At 41.3% G+C, this 25,172-nt stretch overlaps 1 protein-coding gene across 2 annotated transcripts in view; it reads right to left on the bottom strand.

Moving 5' to 3' along the window:
* Nucleotides 1–25,172, bottom strand: part of FARS2 (phenylalanyl-tRNA synthetase 2, mitochondrial) — a 298,134-nt gene that overhangs the window by 106,332 nt on the left and 166,630 nt on the right. For both annotated transcript variants that reach the window (XM_072152519.1, XM_072152520.1), the window contains one exon: nt 17,159–17,319. In XM_072152519.1, the coding sequence (XP_072008620.1) occupies nt 17,159–17,319 (161 nt within the window). The remainder of the gene's footprint in view (nt 1–17,158; nt 17,320–25,172) is intronic.

Here is a 25,172-nt window from a genome sequence, read left to right as displayed (position 1 = left end):
CAGTCCTTCTTAGGGCTACAATAACGTTTTATTTTCCTTTTTTTTGGTTTGCTTGTGGCTGGGCTTGCTGGCATTAGTAGTGCAGCTAGTACCATATTGTGAGTAATTTGCAGGGAGACTTGTATTTAGCTCTTAGTGACACACATACCCACCTCAAACACCGAAGTGGGACAATTTATTAGGGGTTTGATTTGAATTAGGCAGAGTCTGCTGATTTATTTTTACGTTTATTTCTTTTTAGAACTCACAGTAATCTGCCAAAGCAGTGTGCTTTGAGTGTGGGCTAGAAAATAGTCATAGGAGAACCCCAACGGCTTATTTAGGCCTACAATAGCGTTATATTTTCCTTTTTTTTGGTTTGCTTGTGGCTGGGCTTGCTGGCATTAGAAGTGCAGCTAGTACCATATTGTGAGGAATTTGCAGGGAGACTTGCAACCGTTGTGTTTAGCTCTTAGTGACACACATATCCACCTCAAACACCGAAGTGGGACAATTTATTAGGGGTTTGATTTGAATTAGGCACAGTCTGCTGATTTATTTATTTTTTACGTTTATTTCTCTTATAACTCAAAGTCATCTGGCACAGCACAAAATCCAGTTGTGTGCTGTCAGTGTAGGTTAGAAACTAGCCATAGCAATAGGATAGCATCGTTTTGTTTAAAAAAAAAAACACACAAAAAAAAAATTTGAAGTTTACACTTTAATTTTGAAAATGTTTAACCCGAGGGCTAGGGGTAGAGGACGAGGGCGTGGACGTGGGCGTCCAACTACTGCAGGGGTCAGAGGCCGTGGTCCGGGGCGGGGTGAGACACCACCTGCTAATGAGGGAGCAGGGGAACGCCGCAGAGCTACACTCCCTAGGTTCATCATGTCTCAAGTTACTGGGACTCGTGGTAGAGCACTGTTGAGGGCAGAACAGTGCAAAGAGGTGATGTCGTGGATTGCAGACAATGCTTCTAGCCATTTGTCCACCAGTCAGTCTTCCACGCAGTCCACCCATGTCACCGAAATCGGCACTCCTCCAGCTCCTCCACCTCAGCCTCCTTCCCCCCAGTCTGCCCCCTCCCAGCAAAATTGGAGGATGATGAGGTGACAGACCCAAGCTGGGTTGATAGGCCGGGAGAACACAGTGCTTCTGAGACGGAGGCGAGTCCTATAGCAGAACAGGTTGGAAGAGGCAGTGGTGGGGCCAGACGGAGAGGCAGGGCCAGAGCTGGTGCATCAGCGCCAAATGTTGCCCGTAGTCAAGCTCCCGTGGCGAGGGCTAGATTTTCAGAAGTCTGGAGGTTCTTTAAAGAAACACCGGATGACCGAGGGACTGTGGTGTGCAACCTTTGCCAAACCAGGATCAGCAGGGGTTCCACCACTACTAGCTTAACTACCACCAGTATGCGCAGGCATATGAATGCTAAACACCCCACTCAATGGCACCAAGCCCGTTCACCTCCGGCCGGGCACACCACTGCTCCTTCCCCTGTGTCATTTGCTAGTCAGCCCCCTGTCACGGCCCACGGCCCAAACACCTCCCGTGCGAAAACCCCATCTTCGCCTCCACGATCCTCCACAGCATCCACCAGCGTTCAGCTCTCCATACCCCAGACGCTGGAGCGCAAAAGGAAGTATAGCGCAACCCACCCACACTCCCAAGCCCTCAACGTCCACATCTCCAAGTTGCTTAGCCTGGAGATGCTGCCCTATAGGCTGGTAGAGACCGAGGCCTTTCGAAACCTCATGGCAGTGGCCGCCCCTCGGTATTCGGTCCCCAGCCGCCACTACTTTTCCCGATGTGCCGTCCCAGCCCTGCACAAGCACGTGTCAGAGAACATCGTCCGTGCCCTGACCAACGCCATTTCTGACAAGGTCCACCTGACCACGGACACGTGGACGAGTGCTGCCGGGCAGGGCCACTATATATCGCTGATGGCACATTGGGTTAACTTGGTGGAGGCTGGGACAGAGTCTGACCATGGGGCTGGTCATATACTGCCGAGGATTGCGGGGCCTCAAAGGCCTACTATGCCTCCTCCTCCTCCCACCCCTCCTCCTCCGAATTACCATCCATGGGCATGGCGCCATCAGTCGGTAGCTCTAGGCACAGCAGCAGTGCCGTCGCTAAGCGACAGCAGGCGGTGCTCAAACTGCTGAGCCTAGGTGATAAAAGGCACACCGCCCAAGAGCTATTACAGGGCATCACGGCGCAGACTGATCTGTGGCTGGCACCGCTGAACCTGAAGCCAGGCATGGTTGTGTGTGACAACGGCCGTAACCTGGTGGCGGCTCTGCAACTCGGCAGACTGACACATGTGCCATGCCTGGCCCATGTGTTAAATCTCATAGTTCAGCGTTTCCTCAAGACATACCCCAATCTGTCTGATTTGCTCACGAAGGTGCGCCGCATCTGTGCGCATTTCAGGAAGTCCAGCACAGATGCTACCACTCTCAGGGCAGCGCAGCGCCGCCTCCAACTGCCCGCTCACCGACTGTTGTGCGACGTGCCCACGAGGTGGAATTCAACATTAACCATGTTATCCAGAGTTTACCAGCAGCGCAGAGCGATTGTAGACTGCCAGATGTCAACTTCCACCAGAACTGGTAGTCAGGTCAGTCAGCTTCCTCAAGTCTACAATGAGGAGTGGACGTGGATGTCTGATATCTGTCAGGTGCTGAGTAACTTTGAGGAGTCAACACAGATGGTCAGTGGCGATGCCGCCATCATGAGCCTCACAATCCCGCTGCTTGGCCTGTTGAAAAACTCTCTGGTCAGCATGAAGTCGGAAGCTTTGCGCTCGTCACAAGAGACGGGGGAAGAAGATTCCCTTGTTGATAGCCAAAGCACCCTTAGGTCTGTTTCTCAGCGCATATCGGAGGAGGTGGAGGAGGATGAGGAGGAGAATGTTGGCGAGACAGAAGAGGGGACCATTGTTCAGTCCTTCACTGTTCAGCGTGTATGGGCAGAAGAAGAGGAGTTGGAGGAGGAGGAAATGGGCAGTCAGGCCAGTGAGGGGAGTGAATTCTTGCGCGTTGGGACTCTGGCGCATATGGCAGATTTCATGCTAGGCTGCTTATCCCGTGACCTTCGCGTTCAAAGAATTTATTCCAGCACCGATTACTGGGTATTCACTGTCCTGGACCCACGGTACAAGCAAAATCTTTCCACTCTCATCCCTGGAGAGGAAAGGAGTGTGAGAGTGTATGAATACCAGCAGGCCCTGGTGCACAAGCTGAAACAGTATTTCCCTTCTGACAGCGCTAGCGGCAGAGGGCGTACTTCTGTGGGACAAGTAGCGAGGGAGAGTAGGCGAGCAGGCAGCTTTTCCAGCACTGGCAGGGGTACGCTTTACAAGGCCTTTGCCAGTTTTATGTCACCCCAGCAAGACACGGTCACCTGTCCCCAGTCTCGGCAGAGTAGGGCTGATCTTTACAGAAAGATGGTGAGGGAGTACGTAGCTGACCATACCATCGTCCTAAATGATCACACAGCTCCCTACAACTACTGGGTTTCAAAGCTGGACATGTGGCACGAACTGGCGCTGTACGCCTTGGAGGTTCTTGCCTGCCCTGCCGCTAGCGTGTTGTCCGAGCGGGTTTTCAGTGCAGCTGGTGGCATCATCACCGATAAGCGTACACGCCTGTCGACTGACAGCGCTGACAGGCTGATGCTTATCAAGATGAATAAAGCCTGGATTTCTCAGGATTTTCATTCTCCACCAGGTGAAAGAAGCTCAACCTGAATAATGTATACACTCCTCCTCCTCATTGTCCTCCTTCTCCTCCTCTTTGTACACTAAAGCAGAGGAAACTGGCTATTTTTTGACAGGGCCAACTGGCTCTAGCTATAGTACTCTATGTATTTAATTTTTCTGGAGGGCCACCTACCCGGTCCTCTGGTTTGAAAACTTTTTTGGACTGCCACATACAGGCACTCAATTTATTTAATTTTTCTGGAGGACCACCTACCTGCTCCTCTGGTTTGAAAACTTTTTTGGACTGCCACATACAGGCACTATCCAAATTAAATTGTCTCCATAGCAGCCTCCACATGTCGTCTTTTTAGCTGGCTCCACACGTTGTCTCCATTGCTACCTCCACACGTCATCGCCATAGCTGCCTCCAAAAGTCGTCCATATAGCTGCCTCCATACATGGTCTCCTTATCAAACGAACTGTGTCAGGCAGAATTTTGGGTTGTTTTCATGGCTTCCACATCAAACTTGTTAACTTTGTCGCCACCCTGCTGTGTAATCCACAAAATATACTGGCAAACTTTTATCATTTACCGATATTATTTCAGCGCTTCTTGCGCATCTGTTTACATTCCCCTCACCCGCCATAACCCAAACTTATAAGAACGCTACTACACTTGATCTTATACAAAAGGTTCTTAGAAGTGCTGTTTGGGGAGTAGCCGAGAGACAGGGGCGTGGATAGGCGAAAGCTCGCCTGGCAGCGGAGCGCCAGCTCCATCCCAAGATCCAATTAACATAGTTTTAACTGCAGCACCTTTAATCTACTACTAGTTCACTGCCTCCATACATCGTCCCCTTATCAAACGAGCTGTGTCAGGCAGAATTTTCAGGTGTTTCACCAGATACATAGTGGAACTCGGCCCATCTGTCGCCGCCATGCTGGAGACCTGAAGTTGCAATCATAGCAGCGCAATATGGATGCCCCAATTATAATTTTTTCAAAGTAAATGCTTCTGGCCCCCAGGCCCATTTTGGGTGGGGAGGAGCCGAGAGACAGGGGCTTGGACAAGCGAAAGCTCACCTGGCAGTGGACCGCCAGCTCCATCCCAAGATTAGGCAGCCTCAGAGGCATCCATGCATGCTGCCCCTGCTGTTTCCTGTCCATTTTGCCTCCACGATCCTCCACAGCGTTCACCAATGTCTCATTTCAACTCTCTATACCCCAGACGCTGGAGCACGAGAAAATATGCAGCACATCATCCCCTTATCAAACGAGCTGTGTCAGGCAGAATTTTCAGGTGTTTCCCCAGATACATAGTGGAACTCGTTCTATCTGTCGCCGCCATGCTGGAGACCTGAAGTTGCAATCATAGCAGCGCAATATGAATGCCCCATACTGTCGCTCTTAATCATGGAAGTCGTCTCCATGGCTGCCTCCACATGTCGTCCCCTTATCAAAAGAGCTGTGTCAGGCTCATTTTTCGGGTGTTTCACCAGATACGTTATGGAACTTGGTCACTATGTCGCCACCATGCTGTGTTATCGACTAAATATACCGTCAACCTCCTTTGGTGAAACCTGAGTCCATTTAGGGTATGTCGCCATGACACTCTCTAGCCTGCCACTGCTGCCGCTGCCTCTGCATGCCGTCCCCTATAGTGTCAGGGTCAATTATTGCATGTTTTAGATGCTATCTAGCCTCATTCGGTCACTCTGTCATGGCCATGCTGTTGCCCATAATTTTTGCATAATGGTGCGATTAAGCAGCCTCAGAGGCATCCATGCATGCTGCCCCTGCTGTTTCCTGTCCCTGTGCAGAGCCTTGGTCCCCTTGAAAAATGCTCGAGTCTCCCATTGACTTCAATGGGGCTCGTTATTCGAGACGAGCACTCGAGCATCGGGAAAAGTTCGTCTCGAATAACGAGTACCCGAGCATTTTAGTGCTCGCTCATCTCTAATTAGCACTGGTCTAAATGACCTGTCTGACTGCACCACTGGAAACATATGGCTTATCCACCTGTTCCGATCGCTGCTTTTGACTTTTATACAGCTTTTAATGCTCAGTCTAGCACCTCGTTTAATTTATCGCTTGTTGTGAAGCAGGGTTTTTTCCTCTGGAAGGGAAACTTTATCAAAGGCAGATTTTGACCATTCCTTTTAAACTGTGTTACCCACCAATCAGTATTGAACTCCTCATCCTGAAATAAACAGTGTTCAAAAATCGCCTGGTTTACCTCCTCCTGATGTATGGCTCTTGAGTGTAGAGATTTCTCTTGCCTTTATGAGCTCCTTTCTATATGGTCCCTAGGAATAGTCGCGGGTCTGTCCCTGGGACTTGTATGATGGACACATTGCATGAAAGGGAGACGTTTGAAAGTATTGGCAGGTTTGTTTAAATCTGCAAATGATTTCCTTGCCCTGTATCTTGCTTTGACCTCTTGAATGAATTCTGGACCAAAAAGATTTGTCGTTTCCAAGTTCAGAAACTGGTATACCTGCGGGGCTTACATCCCCTCAGCTGTGAGTCATTTAGCTCTCCTTACGTTGGTGACAAAATTAAATTTCTTCCCCCTCTATAAGCACTGCTCTGCTAATAGCCTTTAACAGTGCTATCTGAGACGCTAGTAGCCTCTGGGTTTTGTTGGCTATTTCTAAGCTACCCTTCTATTCTGCCTTGGACAACATCAGACCAACCGTGTTAAATTGTAAATCTGTTTAAATTGTATATATCCTAAAATGGAGTCCAGGCAATCTGGAGTATTAGAGGTTCCAGCAAAGGACAACAGAGCTGGATCTGTATCTTAGGGATGCCAATATGATTATGCAGCACTAGATCATCTACCTTGACTAGTGTGATCTTGAGAGCCAGACTGGCAAAATCTCGGACGTCTGAAGATTCTGCCATGGCCCAGAGCTGGTTTAATAGTTTCTTGAGGGGGCTTTCCTGCTAACCCCACTCCGATCATTTGTATTTGGATCAGATTTTCCCCCTCAGAAGACGCAGGGGACCTAGTAACGGTCTCTGACTCCTAATCTACATCTTCTGTAAGTTCTTTATTTAGGTTGTTAAAAATGGAAGTTTGTTTCAATACCTCTATAGCTGCAGGAAAAAATTCTGAGGTAGAGCGTGTGCGCATTAAGGACGTACAACGTGACAACGACGGCTACAGAGCGCCACGGTGGTCACTTTCAGTGCGCCAACAAAATTAACAGGGGACAGTAGCTGCCTCCCTAGGAACAATAATGCATTGCCCATATCTTTAATGTATGTTTATATATGTCCGCAAAAGGAATCTGCACCATCGCATTTACAATCAAATTTCACAACAACTTTTGCACATCTGTTCTTTGCGACTCAGGGAAAGTCATAGACTACGTTTTGAGCCAAAATTTTCACCCTACGCTTTCCAAAAAGACAGTCAAAGACAGAGAGACAGTCAAATATAGATACATATAAAATATTTTTTTGTTAACCCATTCTATTTTGTTATAGCCAAGAGGAGTTATTTACTATCCTGGGATTTATAGCTAGTTTAGAATAAACCTTCCAATCAGGATACTTTCTGTTGTACACTTTTGTCATTTGTTGTTCTATTCAGCATAATTGTTCATTATATATATACCATATAAACTCGAGTATAAGCCTAGTTTTTCAGCACAAAAAGATGTGCTGAAACCCCAAACTCGGCTTATACTCGAGTCAAAAACATATCAAAACTCACCTTTCTGGCTTCCCCCGCTGCTGGCTATATACTGGGGCAGGGGGCTGGCTATATACTGGGGCATATGGGCTGACAGGCTATATACTGGGAGGCAGGTACTGGCTATACACTATAAAGCAGAGTCCAGCAGTCTATATAATGGGGAGGCTGTGACCAATGCATTTTCCACCCTCGGCCTATACTCAAGTCAATAGGTTTTCCCAGGTTTTGTGGTAATATTAAGGGTCTCGGCTTATACTTGGGTCGGCTTATACTCAAGTATATACGGTATATGTGTATATATATATATATATATATATATATACATACATACACACACATACATTTTGGATGCTGGTTTCTTACCGCATTTCAATTCAGTTTTCACAAATGTTCTCTTTTATCCACAGGGCTGGTTTCCAAGGCAACTGGTTTTATTGTATTGGAGTACAGAGTGAAAGTTGCTTCAGCACTGTTTAACATCTCCATTTCCTAAAGTCTTGTAAATAATTGATTTTTCCATTCAAAAATAGGCCAAGAAATTCATAGCATTCTAAACCAAAAACTACACTAAAGAAACATCCTACCATACTTCTGAACATAGTGCCTGTTTAAAGCTATAAACACAGAGATACACAAATGTCAATGCTATCTACTAATGCTAATTAACTAGTTATTATAGAATTGATTCATTTTTACATATTTAGATATTTCACATCACTAGAATTGTTACATATAATGCATGACAATGTATAACATTGGGCTGTGCATTTCCCAAATATATAACATCATGGGAGTGGGGGGTGGGGAGAGTTCTTAATGAGGACATGTGAAAGAAAGGAGATGAAGAGGATGTGTACCAATGTCTGACATTAGATCAGAAGGGAAAATATTTCTCTCCAAATGTCAGTGTCATGAGTGAGTCTGTAAAAGGCGCTGGTAGAGGGGTTCATTTCAAAAGCTTTTATTGTACGGAATGTCAAAGCTGCTCAGAAGGCGAGATGCACACAGTTGACTATAAAGGCAACATATCGGTCTAGTCTGAAAAAGATAAGGAGCCTTGACCAACTCAAAGAGAAGTCTATAAATGGAACCAAACTATACATGCTGCAACAGATTCCAGCATAATAGATGTATTGTCTGCTTCCGAAAGGGAGATCAAATCTATATGGTATCCTTTCAGGACTTAAAGGGGTATTCTCGTCTGGGCATTTACATTCAGTTTCATTAATCTTCCATGTATAAACATTTCTTCAATTGGATGTTATTAAACAAAATGTTTCTGTGGGAAGATAATTTCCCATAAATGTAGTCATGTTGTCCCTTAGAAACGAGATAGCTTCCTCGGTTACGACCACGTCACACTCTGGCAGCGGTGGCCAGACATTGAGTCCTGTCTGACCTCCTGGATTCAGCGTTCATTACCACAGGGCGGCTGTGGGACATGTAGTAATTCCCAGATATTTCATATACAAAACCTTTATGTTTATTGAAGCTGATCTCGTTTCTAAGGGACCATATGACTACATTTATGGGAAATTATCTTCCCACAGAAACATTTTGTTTAACCCCTTCCCGACGCGCGCCGTACTAGTATGGCGCGCGCCGGGTCCCGGTGCATGGAGAGGGCTCGCGGGCCGAGCCCTCTCCATAGCCGGTAAGTCTTTGCTGCATATTGCAGCAAAGGCTTACCGGTAACACACGCGATCGGTGCTAGCACCGATCGCGGGTGCTTTCACCGCGATCGCCTCCGGCAATGCTGCCGGAGGCTTCAAAAAGATGGCGCCGCATGGGCGCCGCCATCTTGGCGCGGATCTCCGCTCCCCGATGACGTCACGGGGAGCGGTGATCCGTTGCAATGACAGCATCGGGCCTCACGAAGGCCCGAAGCTGTCTCGTTTTAACCTATTCATTACAATGTGCTATCAGCACATTGTAATGAATGAGGAGTAAAATCCCCATATACTGCCATATTGCAGTATGGCAGTATATGGTAGGATCGATCAGACAACCTAGGGTTAAAGTACCCTAGGGAGTCTGAAAAATAGTTAAAGTAAAAGTAAAAAAAAGTTTAAAAAAAAAAAATTATATTAAAAAAACCTAAAAATTCAAATCACTTCCCTTTCCCTAGAACTGATATTAATATTAATAAACAGTAAAAATCATAAACACATTAGGTATCACCGCATCCGAAAATGTCCGATCTATCAAAATATAATAACGGTTTTTCACTGCGTTTAACCCCGTAACGGAAAATAGCGTCCAAAGTCAAAAATGACATTTTTTTGCCATTTTGGAAAATATTAAAAAATTAATAAAAAGTGATCAAAAGGTAGCACAGTCCTAACAATGATAGCAATGAAAACACCATCAAAAGTCGCAAAAAATGACACCACCCACAGCTCCGTACACCAAAGAACGAAAAAGTTATTAGCGCCAGAAGATGGCAAAATCAAAAAAAAAATTTTTGTACAGGAGGTTTTAATTTTTTTAAATGTATGAAAACATTATAAAACCTGTACAAATGTGGTATCCCTGTGATCGTAGCAACCCAAAGAATAAAGTAGACATGTCATTTGGGGCACACAGTGAAAGCTGTAAAATCCAAGCCCACAAGAAAACGTCGCAAATGTGTTTTTTCACCATTTTCACTGCATTTGGAATTTTTTTCCCGCTTCCCAGTAGACGCCATGGAATATTAAATACCGTCACTACGAAGTGCAATTTGTTACACAGAAAATAAGCCATAACAGAGCTCTTTATGTGGAAAAATAAAAAAGTTATAGATTTTTGAAGGTGGGGTGTGAAAAATGGAAGTGAAAAAACTAAAAAAGGCCAAGTCGTTAAGGGGTTAATAACATCCAATTGAAGAAATGTTTATATATGGCAGATTAATCAAACTGAATGTGAATGCCCAGACGAGAATACCCCTTTAATGAAGTTGCAATGACATAAGAATTAAAAAAAATTGTAATAAACAGCATAGATTAAGCAAAGCTAATGGTATGCATTTTATTTCACATTCTCCATTATTTAATATTATTCATGTATTCTAGTAAGGTCCAATACTAGTGATTGTGAATGTTCTAGGTGCCAAACTTCAAACAAAAACCCACTTATTTATCACAAAATGTGCACACAGAAATTTAAGTAGTAATTTCTTGCTAACTTATTGCTCCCTTCTCTGCCATAGCTTTCAATGGTACTGACATCCCATTGAAAGTGCCATGGTGCATGGTTTCTCAAGGTGGAACGCACTAAGGAAGTGAGATAGCTGAGCTACCGAGAGGTATCGCATAAATTGGGTAGTCCCACCCCCCTCCTCCCAGGAACGGAACAGCAATCTGGTGGCTATCCTCGCCCAGCCCCCCACACCCAGACAAAGAGAGCTATGCGGCTATAAAAAGAAGTGACATGGCATATACAGGACTTTATGCAGGAGGAGCATGTTAACCAAATTTCCGTGGGCATGAAAGAAGTGGAAGATTTTTGACGAAGCCCCTGTATGTTGACGCACCAAGGGAACATAAATCATTATTGAACCCATACGATGAACGGCGTTAAAAAAAACAGTTGAAAACCCAAAATTATAATTTTTACCCATTTAATCTTACAAAAAATGCAATAAAAAGCGATCAAAAAAACATATGTACTCCAGAATACTACTGCTGCAAAGTACAACATGTCCTGCAAAAAACAAGCCATCAACCAGCTCTGTAGCCAAAAAAGTAAAAATGTTATGCCACTTGGAAGACGGAAATGCAAAAATGATAGATTTTTCCCCACATTACGGTTTTATTTGACAAATTTAGTAAAATGTAAGAAAATATATTCAAGTCTGGTACCCTCGTAATCTTATCGACCCATAGAATAAAGATAACATGATTGTTAGGCTATACACGTGAACACGAAAAAAAAAAAAAAATCCAGTACAAAATTGATGCTTTTCTACTCCTGCCCTCAAAAACAAGTTCCTAAATTTTCAACAATAGGTGATACCAACCCCAAAATGGCAACACTGGAAAAAGCATCTCATCCCGCAAAAAAAAAAAGGCCGTCACATGGCCCCAATAACGAAAAAGCGAAAATTTTATAGCCTATAAAAGCAGACAAAATCCTGGCAGCTGCAGGGCACTCCTTCTCTTCTGTGCCCCGCTGTGCACCCATAAAATAAGTAACGGCCACATGTGAAGGGTCTCTGTACTTGGGAGAAATTGCAGAACAAATTGTATGGTGGGTTTTCTATTATTATCTTTTGGAAATGTGTAAATTTTAGGGCTAAATGAACGTATTACTGCACAATTTGACAATTCTAAATTTCACCTAAATTTCACCATTTTGATTCAATTACTATGAAGATCTCAAGGGGTTAACGATCTTCCTAAAAGCTGTTTCTGATAGTTTGAGGGGTTCAGATCTGAAAATGGGTTGATTATATAGGTTTTTTTTTATGCTAAATATGTAAAATTTCATTCAAAACAGTATTTATCCACAAAAGTGGAAATTCTGAAAATACGGAAAATCGCTAACTGATTTGTAAGCCGCGCAACATAAAAAAAAATCATCCAGACATTTAAAAAATTATGAAAATGTAAGGTAGACATATGGGAAATGTTATTCAGCAACTTATTTAGGTGGTAAATCTATCTGCCTGAAAATGTATTGATTTAGAAGTTCAAAAAAGTGAAATTTTTCAAAAAATTCATCATTTTTTCTTTTTTTGGAACATAAATGCAAAACTTATCAGCCAACATTTACCACTAAAATGAAGTACAACATGTGGGGAAAAAAACAATTTCAGAATCGCTTTGATAAGTAACAGTGTTTAAAAGTTATAACCATATAAAGCGACGCAAGTCAGACTCCAAAAAATGGGGCTGAGCCTTGAGCTGTAAAATGGCTGCGTCCTTAAGGGGTTAAAGAGGTTGCACTGTATATATATGTGTTGTGTGTGCAGGATCTGATTATTAGAATTGATAGGGAGCCTCAGCTCTGTCTTTATTTGTGCTGCATTCACACTTTGATACATAATTTTACTTCATTCAAACTTTCACACCTAGCTCTGCTACATACCATTCCTGAAGCCAGTTTGCAGAGACTTCCTCGTTATAATTGGATGACCTTAAGCAGTGACATGCTTGTGAGATCACTCAAGGTCCTGGAGATTTTTTCATGATGTTGCCAAAAATCTAAACTGATATTCTCCTGCACCCTGCAGCTACAGATCGTCTCCTAGTGCCCCTCCCAACAAGATCCACCCAGTCTCCTATCATCTCCAGAGTACAGATACAGATATCCATTGCAACCAATCCAAACAAAGGCACGGAGAACAAGGTGAAAGCCCTGGTAGCAGACAAACGGCTGCAGATATCCAATGAGAGTAAATTAGAGAATTTCTTATTTTAGCTTAGTGCAGAGTTAAAGAATAGTTTTTATAATTTAGAGTTGTTCTTTAACTAGTTCGCGCTGGGTTGCGCTGCATGGAGAGGGCTCACGGGCTGAGCCCTCTCCATAGCCGGTAAGTCTTTGCTGCATATTGCAGCAAAGGCTTACCGGTAAAACCCGCAATCGGTGCTAGCACCGATCGCGGGTGTTATGACAGCGATGGCTGCCGGCAAAGCTGCCGGCAGCCTCAAAAAGATAGCGGCACCGCCATCTTACCTGTCATCGGGTCTCCATGGTAGCCTCGGGTCTTCCGAAGACCTGAGGCTATTTCGTTTTAACCCCTTCATTACAATGTGCTAATAGCACATTGTAATGAATGGGGAGGAAAATCCCCATATAGAAATTCACAAGTAGGCGATTCCTGCACAATCACGGAGGATACAGTAGAAATTCAATAAAAATTTTCTTTATTCCATCATTAAAATCTGGTCACAAAACGTATGCAGCAAATGGACAAAGGTAGACAGACCTACATGTTTCGTCTATTCAGACTTAATCATGGTCCCACCAGTCTGAATCCGTGCACCTGGAGAATTGCTATAGGAGCCTGAACGGTGAGCTGGCGTTTTCTTGTTTGAAAATCCCCATATACTGCCATACTGTAGTATGGCAGTATATGATAGGATCAATCAGGCAACCTAGGGTTAAAGTACCCTAGGGAGTCTGAAAAATAGTAAAAATAAAAAAAGTTAAAAAAAAAAATTATAATAAAAAAACCTAAAATTTCAAATCACCCCCCTTTCCCTAGAACTGACATAAATATAAATAAACAGTAAAAATCATAAACACAATGGGGCAGATTTATCAAGCAGTCTGAAAGTCAGAATATTTCCAGTTGCCCATGGCAACCAATCACAGCTCAGCTTTCATTTCACCAGTGCTCATGAATATTTTAAAGGGGAGCTGTAATTGGTTGCCATGGGCAATTGGAAATATTCTGACTTTCAGACTGCTTGATAAATCTGCCCCATTAAGTATCGACACGTCCGAAAATGCCCAATCTATCAAAATATGATAACGGTTTTTCAATGCGTTTAACCCGGTAACGGAAAATAGCGCCCAAAGTCGAAAATGGCACCTTTTTGCCATTTTGAAAAATAGAAAAAAATCTTTAAAAAGTGATCAAAAGGTCATACAGTACTAAAAATGATATCATTGAAAATATTATCATATTTCGCAAAAAATGTCACCACCCACAGCTCCATACACCAAAGTATAAAAAAGTTTTTTTGTACAGGAGGTTTTAATTTTTGTAAATGTATGAAAACATTATAAAACCTATACAAATTTGGTATCCCCTTAATCGTACCGAGCCAAAGAATAAAGTAGACATGTCATTTGGGGCGCTCAGTGAAAGACGTAATATCCAAGTCCACAAGAAAATGGTACAAATGCGTTTTTTCACCATTTTCACTGCATCTGGAATTTATTTCCCGCTTCCGAGTACATGGCATGGAATATTTAATACCATCACTTTGAAGTGCAATTTGTTAAGCAGAAAACAAGCTGTCACACAGCTCTTTACATGTAAAAACAAAAAAGTTATAGATTTTTGAAGGTGGGGAGTGAAAAATGGACATGAAAAAACAGGAAAGGGCCCGGTCCTTAACCGGTCAAGTATTATATCTGTCATTTTCAGCAAATGTAAAGACAAGATCTCTAAAGCCATATACTCTACAGAAAACAAAATCACACCTTGCTCTTTTTTTACCAATTTATTCTTTCTTGCCGTGATCTACAGTAATTTTGGGGCATAATCACCATAATCTCCACATGAAGTGCGGTGCCCTAGTTTTAATGCCAGTGTGAGGGAATGTGCCCTAGAGGTATGTGCATATCAATAAACTTGGTGCATTTCATTACTTTTCAGTTTACGACATCAGTATTACCAATTCTCAAGCTTGGGGTGTAAAGAGGCATAAACATTTCTATTAAAATGGACTGAATGTAGATGAAAGACTAAAAGAAATATTAGCTATAATCTTATCTATTTTGTAAATCAGGATTATAGTACTCTGAAGCCTAAAGGAGACCGACAATCAAATCTCTAGAAGAACATACAGAGAATATAAGGGAATTCCAAATTTATCACAGACTAATCTGACCTAGATCGCGGTTTTTCATGTCCAAGAGAGATGTTTAGGAGAGGTTTACAGCACTAATATCATATATTGTTTATATTTAATTGGATAACCAATAATTATTTCCCACTTTTTTAATGCATCCAGGCAGACATGTACAGCAGTATACAAAATACAGTGACCTTTATTTCTTCTCAGCCGTCCCACTGAACATAAAAAATAGATCTTTATAAATGTGATATCAACTGGCTTTTAAGGACAGGCCTCAAGTGAATAAACCTGAAGCAAGACCTATATATAGCTCTCAGACAGAATATTCTTTTTGGGAAACATCAACCATAAATTTCAGATATAACACAACATCAAAATCTATCATGATAAACCAGGGACAATTGTTCATAGATCCAGGCCCTGTACCTGTGGTAATCTTATTATAATAAGTTATACATGGCCTCCTTCCTTCTAAATTCAACTTTAAAATTATGCTAATATGGCATTACCAGAGCCTCTCATTGCCGCAAATTCACAGGCTGAGACTTTCTCTGCATTGTCACAGCCTGTGAAGCTACAGCACTAATGGGCTGTGGAAACACCCTCCGGACACAACCAAAGTTGTCAAATGGTCAACGCATTCAAAAACGGCTCATCAAAACAATAAGAAACTGATGGATGCGTATAAACAGACCCAAATATGTTTTAAAAATCCATAACTTTATTAGTAATTACATATGAACAACAGGGTATACACAAAAACAATAAAACACACCTAAAACCGCAAATTCTAAGGGCAAAGCCCATAAACCCCTCCTGTGGAATGGATGCCAAAGTAGACAAACAGGGACATGTAGTGTGCAAAAAGCAATAAAGTGCCTGAAAAGGAGCCGAAGTGGGAATTACCATCTGATGTCCCCGTAGGAGTGAGTATAATTTTAAAGAGAAAGGTCCAACAAGAAGTAGGGTGAAGCACACAAGGGGAGACACAGACCCCATGCATATTGTCACACCGTGGTGACTTACTCAGGGGTAACAATTAAGGGCCAATTCACACGAATGTAATGGGGACCGATATGCGGCCGCACCATTTGTGGCTGCATATCGTTCTTCGTTGATGTCTATGTTGCCCGGTCAATGTGTGGTTAGCACATGTTGTAACCATTAAAGAGTGGACCTTGCACAACCCAAATGTGTATTGATTAAACAAATGCCGACACACCAATAAGGATGCAAAAAAGTGTGTCACCAGGAAAATGTGATAAAAAGTGAAAAAACCTTAATATGTAAACATATCATGTCACAAACAGGGAAAACTGTATTAAAATCAATTAAAACTGTACCAAGTACATATGGTTGGCCATACAGATAAGAATAAACCAACCACACCCCCTCTCATAAAGAACAATGTCCAAACCACTCCTAGTATCAAAAATTAATACCTGACTGAGTAACCAATAAAGTGCAAAACAATAGGGAAATCACACAGGTCTATGTAAACAAATACTCGTCAGAGAGATTTCCTTTTGGTATAGAGGTACAAGACATCAAGACCCTAAAGTGCTATGATTACACAACCTATCAGGCTGCAGTACTCCAGTCAGTGTAGTAGTAGTCCGTCAGTCAACAGAATGGTGGAGAGGTTGTGGAGGGGGTAGTTGGTTTATACTTATCTGTATGGCCAACTATGTTTTCTATATATGTACTTGGCACAGTTTTTATTGATTTTAATACAGTTTTCCCTGCTTGCGACATGATATGTTTAAAACAATAAAGGTTTTTTCACTTTGTATCATATCTGCCTGGTGACACACTTTCTTCTTATTATTATTAGCACATGTTGTCTCACCGCACCATGATCGTGCACAGCAAAATATAGGACATGTCTTCTCTATGAAGAGGGATGCAGCGCTCACCCCTTCTCCTCTTCAGGGTATGGCTGTATGTAGCCCAGGCGAACATACGTCATGTGAATGTACCCTAACAAATTCAACATTCAACAAAAACCCCATTCCTTTGGGGGACAATATATACATAAACACATATATATATATACATATACATATATATGCTGTCACATGGCTATGTACTGTTACCACTCTTTGCCAGGTTTGCCTCTGTGTCAGCAATTGGAAACATAAACATAAAGCTTATCGTGTGCGGTACATTTGCATCTTGGCATTAAGTGGGAATCGCATGTGATTGCCTCAGCAAGTGGACTGGCACCCTTTTCTAAATTACTTGGAATCAGATACCTGAAATTGAACTGCCTGGTTGATGTCAGATACGTGGAATTGTTTCAAGAAGAGATCACTTTCACTCCAGAACAAGCGAATGTCAGGAATGCCATAAAGGATCATGGCCAATCTCTCTAATCCAAGGCCAAATGCCCATCCAATTTTGTCCTGAGCACCAGCTGCAACATAAAACAAAATGAAAATCCCAAAGATTAGTATAAGGTTTCAAAGAAAATATGTATTCTCCTTTCAGTAGATGAACTAAAAGGTCCGAAAAATATCAGATGGTTACAACATCCATGTAAACAAAGTATTAAAACTAATCAATTTATAAAACGAATCATGTTCCGTGGTTTAGATCCGAGCCAAAGAGTCTGTTATTATAAAATATGTATATGTGTTTTCACTCATTCAAAGAAGAAAACCCACAGAATCTCAATATGTATGTTGGAAGACCAATACATCTCTGTTACATTGGGGGCTTACTCAGTTGTTATTTTCTAAACAGGCTCAGAATGCTGTAAAATTACTCTTAAAAAGTTATATGCATGACCCGAATTATTGTTTCTATGCAGCCTAGGCACACCAATATCACTTTTCAGGACCTTCTTAACACAATGACCACTCAGAAATTTATAGGCAAACTAGGGTTCCTTATTTTAGGGTGGACCACAAAGCAGAGATCAGCTTTAGGAATAAAGAAAAACAGAAAATTAGTGAGGTATTTTATGTTTTTACACTATTGAAAGTATGGTGATGCATGTGTCTGCTCACCATTCTGTGCACTTCTGTGGAGGCCGTATTCTAGCTAGCTGTCGTTTGTACAGCTAGCATATGGCTGCCATATACGTTTGTGTGTATGGGGCCTAACAGAATCCTTAGGGAAAAAAGCCTTTATAACAGAAGGAGTTAAGATTTTTTGCACACATTTGTGGGAAAATATTTGCTGTTCACACAGTTATGCAAGGCAGAAAAGGACACAACAACACACTAGTCAATGGGATGTAAAAAGATCCATTAAAAGCCTTGCTGTAAAAGTGAAATAATAAAGATCACATAAAAATTACAAATAAAATTCACCTACAGCACAGTATAACACATATTAGTCGTCCAGATAATCACCAACTACAACCACAGAGAGGCAAATATAAAAATACATCCAATCATAAAAAGCGATTCTGGGATAAATACTACAAGGCTGTTTTGATGAGGTTATGACCCTTACAACCCTGGTAATAATTTAAAACTGGGTCGGAGAAATGAGGAAAGGAGTTTTTAGAATTTAAGATCAACTTAGCTAATGCATTGATGGAGCACAGGTAAGCAAAGTTACTCCACTCCTGTAATGTAAAAACGTTATCACAGAATATGCAGACAATATCTGTTTGGGGGGCCTCTGGCTAATGCTGATTTCACTCAATGCCACAGTTTGGTTGGTCTGTCAATCATATAATGTGTGCTGGCTGGATTTCACAGAGCGACCACGGTGCAGAGGATACATAGGGATATATAATGCACAAAGTAATCACAACGTGATTACAGTTTGAATTTAAAAAAATGTGGCTGTAAAACCGTGTAAAGGAAGCCTGTGACATTAACCCCTTGTCACACCATGGCAGTATAGTACATTGTGCTATTTGGGCACCACAACGATATACAGGAGGTCCCCTAATTAAGAACGCCTGACTTACATACAACCCCTAGTTACAAACGGACCTCTGGATTTTGGTAATGTACTGTACTTTAGTCCTGGCTACAATAATCAGCTATAAAAGTTATCACATGTGTCTGCAATGAAGCTTTATTGTTAATCCTGGTTCTTATGACAATCCAACGTTTTTAAAATCCAATTGTCACAGAGACCAAAATTTTTTTTATTATTACAATAATAAAGTATAGGGTTCTGACTTACATACAAACTCAACTTAAGAACAAACCTACAGAACCGATCTTGTATGTAACCCGGGGACTGCCTGTAGTATGTGTAAAGGGAGCAAGAGCGGGGCATATACTGACAGCTGCAGTAGTGGCCATGGCTGGTGTGCTCACTGACAGTGGTCATTGTCAGCCAACAGGGGTAGTGGACCCACTGGACCACCGTGAACGATGACGTAAGCCGAAACCTGGGACCGGAGTCTAAGTAGTACCCGGTTTTCATTGGGCCGAAAGCTACAGCAGTGATATGAAGAGGCTCCAGCTCCCGGCTCTCTAACTATGTCTTACTTTCGGGTACATCTTACATTAGCCGACCCCCCACTACGTCTTACTATCGGGGAAACACGTAGAACCATCTCAAGGAGGATCAGAAGAAAATGTACAGGATGTGAGTTAAATATGAGCATCACAGCAAAGGTCTGAATACTTATGACCATGTGATATTGCAGTTTTCAGTTTTTCTTGTTTAATAAATTAGCAAAAATATCTACATTAATGTTTTTTTTCTGTCAAGATCGGATGCAGAGTGTACATTAACCCCATAATGCAAGACGTTACTGTACATCCTGTTGCATAAGGGGGAGTATGAGGCGGGCTCAAGGGCACTTTTTTACCATTTTGAAAAACACCATCAAAATTCGCTAAAAAATTACACCACCCAGAGCTCATTACACCAAAGTGTAAAAAAGTTACTAGCGCCAGAAGACAGCAAAACGAAGATTTTTTTTTTGTACAGGTGGTTTTAATTTTTTTAAATTTATCCAAAGAATAAAGGAGACATATTATTTAGGGCGCACAGTGAAAGCCGTAAAATCCAAGCCCACAAGCAAATCGAGCAAATGCGATTTTTCATCAATTTCACTGCATGCAGAATTTTTTTCCAGCTTCCCAGTACACAGCATGGAATAAAAAATACTGTCAATATGAAGTGCAATTTGTTACGCAAAAAACAAGCCCATACACAGCTCTTTACAAGGAAAAATAAAAAAGTTATAGATTTTTGAAGGTTTTTTAATCTTAAAAATTGGCTGCAATGGAGCAAAGAGTGAAAACTTTAAAGTGGTCTGAATGCTTTCCATATAAATTAGGTATCGTCCAAATCTTTATGGCCCACAGAATAAAAATAACTATATATAACTATAATAAATTATAAAAGCCCAAAATTGACACCACCAAAAACCAAAATTTGTTTCACAGAAAAAAGCCCTCAAGTCCAGCAATGTACCGGTAAGTTGAAAAATAAAAAAAAGCCTATGGTTTTTAAAATTCAATGGGGAAAAAAGTCCACAATCTGAAAGTCAAAAGTGGAGTCCTGTGAGGGTGAAGCATGTAGCCAGCAAGGTATAAAAGAGTAGAGAAAGATGAGAATATTGTTTAAGAATATATCTTTTACAGAGGAAGAATTAGTAAAACTTCATTGAAATTCCCTTTGAAGTCCTTTTTGAGTTCAGGAATCCAGTGGCCAGTGACTGACAGCCCATTATGGATTCACAGTTATACAGGTAGGTTACCAATGATTGCATACGACCATACTCAGTAGCAGGGATTATACTCAGAGAAAGACAATCTAGTGTTATACTATTCTGCATTCTAGCACTTTACTATGTGCTGGAGCGGCTCTAGCTATACCCCCAAAACACTTATTAAAATGTTTTTTGGGGGATACTACAGAACTAGACGTTTAGAACAGTATGCATACCTGTATTAAGAATTGTTATAACAATAAGGCTGTTATCTTAGTTTGGGGTTGTTAAAATACATGGTAGTTGCCCTTTAATGATGGCTATTCTTTTTAACCAAATCATTTAGCTAATAAATAGTTTCCTTTTATTCCATTAATTAAGTTTACATACTGTTGGGTAGCTGGCTCTTACATAAAAGGTGAATGAAGGACAAGCTTTGTATTTTGGTGAATATATCAATAGTCATTTTATAGTAATCACATGTCACAGTTTCCCAGTTTTTGTTCAGAGTAAGGAAGCTCTGAAATGATACAGGTTAACAGAGTTTCTGAAAGAGTTATTAAAACAACTTTTTTTTAAACAAAAGCATAGATTGTAAAAGGTGAAGAAGAACCTGAAAAGGCAGGCAGTGTCAAGGCTGAACCAAGTCACTGCAGGAGCAGATTTGTAGCTTGGTAAACTCCGTTTCATACTGGATTAATGTCACCATATCCAATGCTGGAGCATTACATATGTAAAGAATTTGGAAACACACAAACTAAATGCAATGTTGATAAAAAAAAAAAAACTCTCAATGTTGTTGTTCCAGGACTTGGAATATCCTGGTGCTTTTTTGCCAGTAAAATCCGGAGTTCAAAAACTTTTCAAAAAAGATAAAGAAGCATTTGTACTTCATGACATAGTTTTTGTAAAGAGTACAAGGAGATACTAGAATACTGAAGGCAAAGATGTGTCATTGCTGAGATTTTTCCTTCATTAATTGGAATCTTCTTAGTGGAAAGTAAAGGAAAAGAATCTTTTCAGTAAAATGTACAGGCACTTGTCTGTTAAACTGCTGTATATGACATGAATTGTGTGCTGTGATAAAAGCAAATGCACAACTCAAGGCAGAAACCAAATGGAACACACAGGAGCTTAACCTGCAGACACTGGTATATGGAATTCATCATTCAGGAACTCATTCTCAAATCTGCTGTGCTGAACTTTATAGCTTTGTTAGATAACTTTATTAAAATTCAGCCCTTTATGTTCACAACAGAATTAAAGCATGCTGTCATGAGTCTATCATCTCTTCCAGTCATTTAAAGCCATTGGCACAGCATGATTGAGCACCATACCCTGCAGTCCAACAAACCGTTTGCATACTTGCATAACTATACATACTAGTTTAACCATATTGGATATGCTTAAAAGTACCTGGTGCACTAGGGAGCTTGTTTTTCACTCCTGAAGCGCATCCCCCCCCTTCCTTTGCCTGTGTTGACCTGTTTTCATTTTAACCATGCCTCTGTTGTGATGTCTTGGTGAGAGAGGCTGACAGATGGGTGAGAAAAGGGAAGACCAATCTACTGCAGTAGGGGAAATCATGTTGATGTCACCTCCAACTATTATGGGTACCTCAGTAACTCATTGAGAAATGAATCTATTAAGAGTTTGGTACATATCGACACATTGAGTGTCTGTGGTATGTGACAATTGAGAATGGGAAGCCTCATTGGTAAGGGATCTTCTTGTTTTGTGGTAGAGTCAGAAAGGGGCGTAGATGTCAATTTTCAGGAGTCAGGAGTAAAGTAATCCAGGAGACATCCAGGAACAGCTTGACCTTAGAGTCTTCGTACTCAGTTTTTTGCTATAGTAGCCGTGAAACTATCATAATTCCAGACGCAACGCCAGCAATTTGTGATTATCTCCCCCTTTACACCAACTTCACGCCAAGTAAGAATGGAAAGGGGTGAGGGGACACAACCCACGCCTGTCCACTAGCTATAGTCTGCAGGTGAAAGCCCAGTTCTATGCCAGGTATAACCCCCTTTGAGTTAAATGTCATTATGCCTGACTGTTGTTTAGGGCGCTGGACTTGATGTGCTTGATAAAAGTGGATATTATCAGTGGAAAGGCGACCAAGAACGTGATTAAACAAGGCCTTTAGGATAACTTTGGCATTTTCCTGACCCGGAACTTTGGGTTTAGGTTCCAGACTTGCATAGTGTTCTGCCTGCCTCGTTTATCAAGGTCTTCAAGGTGGTTGTTTATTGTACGGATGGTGTGTGCAGGAGTTGTGGTGTAGTCTGAACTTGTGATGATAAGAGAGAAGGTAGAAAGCTGTGGATCGTAGCAGGAGCTTGCAGTACTATAGGGTATTATAACAGTTGTTAGTGGTTCTGGAAGGTCCACAGGATCCCTCTTTAGATGTGCTATCCTTAGAAACCACACTGGATAGGTATAAATAGCGGGATGGAAAGATGACACATCCACTAGCCACACCCCCTTCTTACACAGTTTAAGCCTCTCACCTTACCATTTGTCCTTCCGATATACACTGGAGATCAAAAGTAGAAAACAATGTATGGACATTTGATTTTTTTCAGATATAATGTAATCTCTATCAATCAACATTTGATGGATTTTTGTGAGGGGTATAGTAGAGAGAATACAGAAAGAAATATTCTAATTACAGTTTCTGTAGGTTCCAACAGTCACCAATCAGTAGGGAGTGCACAGGACTTTGATTTGAATGACTTCAGCACATCTGCGGCCACAGGATCACTAGTCCATCACACTGCTCTGGTGGGATTTTGGTCCACTCTTCCTCCAGTCTCTTCCACAGTTTGGTGACTGTTGTGGGTTTCTTGGCCATAAGTTTGTCACCACAGATTTTCTTGAGGTTTCGTGTCCTGATTCTCTATTTGCACCAAGGAAGCACCAGCTCTCCCCAAATTCCAAACTGAATGACGTGATGTGAGTCAGACCCTAGAAATCGCAAAATCGTAGGAACCAGTGTTCGATACAATTCATGCAATTTTTTTTATTTTTGTTTTATGAGACAGGCGATATCAGAATGTGGTCTGAGAGGATCAATTGGGCGACAACATTATCTGTTATTTTCTTAACCCATTCTGAGCCTTTTTATAAAACATTTTTAGTGCTAGGCATACCCTTTAATACCATCTGTTAAAAATTGTGAAGAAGCTTGCATAGTGGATGTAAATCACTGCAATAAAATGAGGTTAGTGTTACATTTATATGCTCTCAAGGATGGTTTCTGAATTATGAGGGTTGTTTTATAATAAGGCCTTATGTCATGTAATATAAATGAGGCTAAGGCATGCTATACATACTGTGGTGGTAAAAATATGACTTCACATAAATAACAGAACAACTGTGACTATAGTACTGGTCATACACTAACCCCTGAGCCTTAAAACTTCACTAAAACACACATTTCCAAAATGTTGCATATTAGATTCTGAAATTATGGTTTGCATATTTAATATCTAACGTGTCAAGTTATCAAAATGAATTTCTGCAAATGTATTTTTCAACGGTTAAACTAGCTAAACAATAGAACACGACAAAAGAAATCCTTCCAGTTGTTATGAATGACTAGTGAGACAAGTGTGCCCGAGGCTTAGCTTTAGGTGGTCTACAGCCATGGCTAGAAATTGCTTTGGACAAGCTACATACAACTGTAAAGAACATTTATTTGATCCTGTTTATGATATCAAGGGAAATAACATGGACATATATACTTTATGCATGTTAATATCAATGCAGCAAAGATAAAACAAAGAGCAACAGCTCTGCTAAATGAAGAATATATATAATATACTGCCGTCTAACCCATATACATTACCAGGAGAACTAGAGGTAAACCTCTCAGATAGACAGATATATAGATAGATGGATACATCTAGGCTGATTTATATTCACCTTCATTATTATAAACAAAGTGTCATAAAGGGGGAAGAAAAAACAATCTGTTAAGCATCTTCCCATCTGAGACAGTTTATTCAGACAAGATACAGCAACATGTCTAGACATTCAACCATCATTCCCCAGCGGTAGGGATTACTGCACATGTTATCGCTCTGCTGCCATGTACCTTGCTTAAAATGAATGGCAAAAATTCCCTTGAAACCTCAAACAATAAACCTAAAATAAACAACTGTGTGATCTAGTTATCAAGTAAGGCACAATGGAAAAAAAAAACACTTGAATAAGAATAGCTTTCAGTGAGAGCTCTAAACGTTCTGCCTCTGTGATGGAAAGGCCTTGTCTTGCCGTATACCGCAGTCACACAGATCTCTGCTAGTAGTCACTGGCTGTGCCGTCTATACTGATCAACCATGCTTTTTCTATAGCAGAAGGAGAAGCAATGTTTCGAAAGGAAACATCTCACTTTATACTGTGTGCATAGTGTTGCAATATTCAGTAAAGCAATTAGAGTACAAAAATTCTGCAACCTGTATTCCTTTCTCATATTATAAAGCTGTCCTTTAAAGAGAACAGGTCACTATAGAAATACAGCATATTCTGCAGGTAGCATGATACAGAACAGGAACAGAGCAGATTGAAATATGTATATAAAAAATAAGGGAAGCTTATATTCCATATCCATATGCTGAGAAGTCAGG

This window comes from Engystomops pustulosus, chromosome 5 (genome assembly GCF_040894005.1).
Source record: "Engystomops pustulosus chromosome 5, aEngPut4.maternal, whole genome shotgun sequence".
NCBI lineage: Eukaryota > Metazoa > Chordata > Amphibia > Anura > Leptodactylidae > Engystomops > Engystomops pustulosus.
The sequence above is the reverse complement of the archived record's forward strand: the minus strand, read 5'-3'. Positions and strand labels throughout refer to the sequence as shown.